Source organism: Heliangelus exortis, unplaced genomic scaffold (genome assembly GCF_036169615.1).
Source record: "Heliangelus exortis unplaced genomic scaffold, bHelExo1.hap1 Scaffold_132, whole genome shotgun sequence".
NCBI classification, from domain to species: domain Eukaryota; kingdom Metazoa; phylum Chordata; class Aves; order Apodiformes; family Trochilidae; genus Heliangelus; species Heliangelus exortis.
The window spans coordinates 414,336-418,572 of NW_027285951.1; the positions used below are offsets into that span (position 1 = coordinate 414,336).

At 62.7% G+C, this 4,237-nt stretch overlaps 1 protein-coding gene across 1 annotated transcript; it reads left to right on the plus strand.

Moving 5' to 3' along the window:
• Nucleotides 1-249: 249 nt before the first annotated feature.
• LOC139790711 (maestro heat-like repeat family member 5) lies at nucleotides 250-3,506 on the plus strand. The gene is made up of 7 exons (XM_071732577.1): nucleotides 250-279; nucleotides 584-718; nucleotides 1,006-1,188; nucleotides 1,492-1,647; nucleotides 1,949-2,050; nucleotides 2,489-2,684; nucleotides 3,376-3,506. The coding sequence occupies exons 1-7, from the start codon at nucleotides 250-252 to the stop codon at nucleotides 3,504-3,506; spliced, it is 933 nt and encodes a 310-aa protein (XP_071588678.1).
• The last annotated feature ends 731 nt before the right edge of the window (nucleotides 3,507-4,237 follow it).

The window sequence follows — 4,237 nt, forward strand, 5'->3', positions numbered from 1 at the left end:
GGGCGCTGTCAGCAAGTGGTGTGGAGGCTGTGGCTGGGGGCAAAGGCGTGTCCTGGCCTGGGCTGTCCTGGCTGGGCTGGGCAGGGCAATCCCAGCAAGGCTTTGCCTGCCCTGCTCACTGCCAGCACTGCTTTTCTTGCCCTGCCCTGCCCTGCCCTGCCCAGAGAGATGAGGAAGAGCCCGGCTGAGCAGCAAGCCTTCCTGTTCCAGCACGTGAAGGAGATTCTTGCTCAGAGGAGGGAATGGCAGATGAACTATGCCATGACTTTCTATAGTGAGGTAAGCCTGGTGGGAAGCAGTGCCTCTGCCAGATGCTCCTGAAGCCGTCCCTCTGGCACAGGCAGCTGCCGCCGGGTGGGATGCCAGTCCCTGGAGCTGGGACAGAGGGCTCTGCTGCCAGTCAGTCCCTGGGCCCTCCATCCAGCCCTCCCTGCTGGGGCAGTGCTCAGCACCCCCACGTGTCCACAGGCAGGGCTGCCCCCCGGAGGGGCTGCCCCCCCCCCGAGCTGGCAGCGTAACCAGGAGCTGCAGAGTGCCAGGGTCCCGCAGCTCTGCCCGTCTCTCACCGCTGTTGTTCTTTCAGCTGCTGGGCTGCCAGGGCCTGGGAAAGGATTGGAGTGACCTGCGCATCCTCCACGCCTACCTGAGGCATGGCAGTCAGACAATCCGTCTGCGGGCACTCGAGGGCTTGGTGGCACTGTCAGGAGATCCGCAGATGGTGAGCGAGGCGGAGTCAGGCGGAGCCGCCTTGGCAGCCTGGGGCTGGGGCAGGGGTAACGCGCTGGCTTGGGCCTGGCTGAGAGGAAGGAGGTGGCTGTCAGCAGAGAGAGGGGTGGCTGAGCAGGGGCCACAGCCTTTGCTGTCCTGCTCTCTCCTTCATCCCCATCGGCATGCGCAGCGCCTGCCGGGAAGCCGGGGGGGAGGCTGGTGCTCAGCACACGGGGCGTTTGTGCCAGGCTGCTCCTCCACTGCTCCACCCTCACAGAAATTCTCTGTTTCCTCCAGGCAAGAGAAATGCGGGGCAGATCTCTGCTGGACAGGATCCTGAGGTGCCTGAAGGATCCATCCACAGACATCAGGATGGAGGCCTTGCTCTTCTTCCAGACCATGATGGGTCAGCTGAAGAGGAAAGAGGCCAGCCCCATCGCTCTGCTGCTGGCACAGAAGCTCCCACCCCTCTTTGGTGATGTAAGGCTGCTGTGGGACCTGATCCCGCAGAGGGGCAAGGGACAAGGACAGCTGCCCTCCAGCCCAGCCCCACGGGCAGCACTTGGGCAGGGCTGCTGCCCTCCTCACGGCCCTGGGCTCTGCTGGGAGGGCTCTGCTGGGCTCTGCACCCAGCATGGCTTCTCCTTGGCCTCGGCCTCTAGATAGGTGCCCCGAGCCCAGCAACCCCAGAGCACCTCCCCTCACGCTGACCACGTTAATGCTTTTGGTCACCGTGGCTGGGGAGAGGCTGTTGTGCAGTCACACTGTCTTCTTTCCTCCCAGGAGTCCAGCCAGGTGCAAGAGCTCTCCCTCAGCCTCTTTGGGGACACGATGAAGGCTGTGGTGAGCAGAGACAAGGCAGAGATGAAGGAGGCGATACGCGGGGTCGTGGTCTCGCTCTTCCTGCACATGAATGCTGAGAGCAGGAGTGTGGCTGAGGTAGAGAGTTGAAAGCTGAGCACCTGCTTTGCCCTTCCTTCCCTTTGCCCCAGTCCTGGCAGCAGCAGCTCAGCAGCTCTTGCCCATTTCTCTTGTGCTGGCTGTGAGAGTGCCATAAGTGAGGCGGTGGCTGCCCCGTGTCCCTGCCTCGGGCATTGAAGCCCAGGCGTTCAGGCTCTGTCCCCAGCTGCCTCTTCCCAGAAGTAGCTGGGGACAGTTTGCAGCCTTGCCCAGAGGAGGGGGACGACAGGTCTCCTGCTCTGAGCTGTGGTGCCAGCTCCCACCTGCTGCTGTTTTGCAGGCCTCTGGCAAAACCCTCCTCATCTGTGCCAAGTTCCTGGGCTGGAGGAAGCTCAAGAGGGTGATCAAGAAGGGGAAGAACTGGATGATTGGAGAGACTTTGGTGAGGACAAGCTCCAGGTGCCAGGGCCTGGGCTGGGCAGGGGATGGATGCTCCATGTGCCCAGGGTGTGGATGTGCAGCTGTTCCTGGCTGTCCCTGATCCAGAGCAGAATGCACAGCTTGGAGCTCAGTCCCCCTTCTTTCCCCTTTCCCCAAGGCACAGCCAGGGCTTCTTCTGCAGGCCCCTCTTCCCCCCAGCCCCTGGGTGCTGCAGGAGCCCCCAGCCCACCTGGGCCCTGGCAGCAGCATGGAGGGGTCACAGTGTCCCCAGACCCCCTCTGAGAGCCTGTGGCTCTGGCTGCACCTCAGCCCCCCGGGGCTCCTGGCTGGCAGAAAGGAATGGCCTGGGGGGGAAGGGGTGGGATGGGCAGAGGGACTGCTCTGGCAGATGGGGAATGGTCTGTGCCAGCCCCATGACGTGACCTCGGGCACTCTCCAGCTGAAGCAGGACAGGAGCAGGGTGGAAGACCACGTGTGCTTCAGCCTGCACTACCTGTGGGACTCTCAGGCCGGCGTGAGAATGGAGGCCATCCGGTTCATAGGTGAGCCACAGCCCCTGGGGACCCTCTTCTGGCAGCCCGGCCCCAGCCCCCGGCACTGCCCTGGCACCAGGAGCAGCCCTGTGGCTGTCCTGGGCAGGGCCCTGGCCTCCCGCTGCCCCCCCTGCCCTGCCCTGCCCTGCCCTGCCCAGGCCTCAGTGGCCTTGGTGGCCGCCTGGCTCAGTGTCAGCAGCGCCCTCGGGGACTTGCCCGGGGCCATCCCCGCAGAGTGCTGGGCAGGAGGGCGTGCGGCCGAGCTGGCCGGGCCGGGGGCTGTGCTGCCGCAGTGCTGGGGAGGGGGAGGTCTGACGGGAGCTCTGTGCACAGGGACTGCTGTGCGGCACCTGGGGAGGAATCGATCCAAACAGACACTGGAGGTTGTGTGGGATGGTGAGTAGGGTCAGAGGGGTGCTGGTGGGGCAGGGGAGAGAGCCTGGGCAGGGTGCTGCCATTCCTGGCTCCGCTGCTGCGGGGAAAGGAGGGAGGGAGAAGCTGTGACTGTCCCATCCCTGGAAGTGTTCATGGCCAGGCTGGCTGTGGCTTGGAGCTCCCCGGCCAAGTGGGAGGTGTCCCTGCCCGAGGTGGGGGGTTGGCACTAGGCGATCCTTAAGAAGATCCCTTCCAGCCCAACCCAGTCTGGGAGCCTGGGATTCCTGAGCAGCAGCTTCCAGCTGCTCCCTTGGTCCCAGCTGCTCCTCCTAGTCAGGTAAAGAGAGGGATGGGCTTGCACAGAAGGGGCTGTGCAGACAGCAGGGTTTCACCACTGCTCGCTTTCTTTCTGTTGCAGCCATCAATAGCTTGGAGTATGACCCTGATCCCTCAGTCAGGTCCTTAGCAGCTCAGACCTTGCACATCCTGCAGAGTGTGAGGGAGCCGAAGAGATCAAGATGGTCCTTCCCAGGCCTGTGCTTCTGCTGATGATGAGATGGGTCAAGGACAATCTTGCTGCCCCCATCAGGAGATGGTACTTTCACCACCGCCCCGTCACGGCTGCTGTTCCCTCATGTGCACCCCCGGGCTGTGCCCGACTGTCCCTGTCCAAACGAGTGCCCCCAGAACTCTCCTGTGCCCTGGCTCTCCCAGTTAAACCTCCCTAATGTCATCCCAGCAGGAGGAAGTGGCTGCACTGGGCCGAAGGTCCTGGTGGGAAGATGGCCTTGAGAAATTGTCCCTGACCTAAGGGCTCCTGGTGCAGATGGCAGCGTGGGAACAAAGATGGAAGCAGCAGCCCCGTGCCATGACCTCCTTTGCACAGGCAGCACCCAGAGCCTGCAGAGCACACAGCACTTGTCCTGGCCTCTCCTGCTACCTGCACATCAGCTGAGCCCTGTGAGTGCCCTGGCCCCAGCTTGTTGGACAGCCAGGTTCCCCTTCTTTAGGGTGGTGATGCCAGGAGGCAGAGGGCAGAAGGGAGTCAGGGTTTACCTCAGCAAAAAGCTCTTTTAAACCCTAGCACTGCTTTGTCTTCAGGGCTTTGTTTGGCAGCTGCAGGAAGAAGGCAGAGTGTAAAATGGAGGGTGTTTCACCTGAAATGATGAGCCTGGTCACCAAGCACAGCTACACCAGGGCAGTCCTGGGCACAGCTGAGGATGATGATGATGAACGTTTGCTCCTCGCAGCAGTTCCTGCTCAGTGTCATGGGCATCATC

Bases quoted from the DNA above. Each gene is read 5' to 3' on its own strand.
- LOC139790711 (XM_071732577.1), top strand. From the start codon at position 250: ATGAACTATGCCATGACTTTCTATAGTGAG. The intron at 280-583 runs GTAAGCCTGGTG...TTGTTCTTTCAG, and splicing joins CCATGACTTTCTATAGTGAG to CTGCTGGGCTGCCAGGGCCT. The intron at 2,051-2,488 runs GTGAGGACAAGC...GGCACTCTCCAG, and splicing joins GGATGATTGGAGAGACTTTG to CTGAAGCAGGACAGGAGCAG.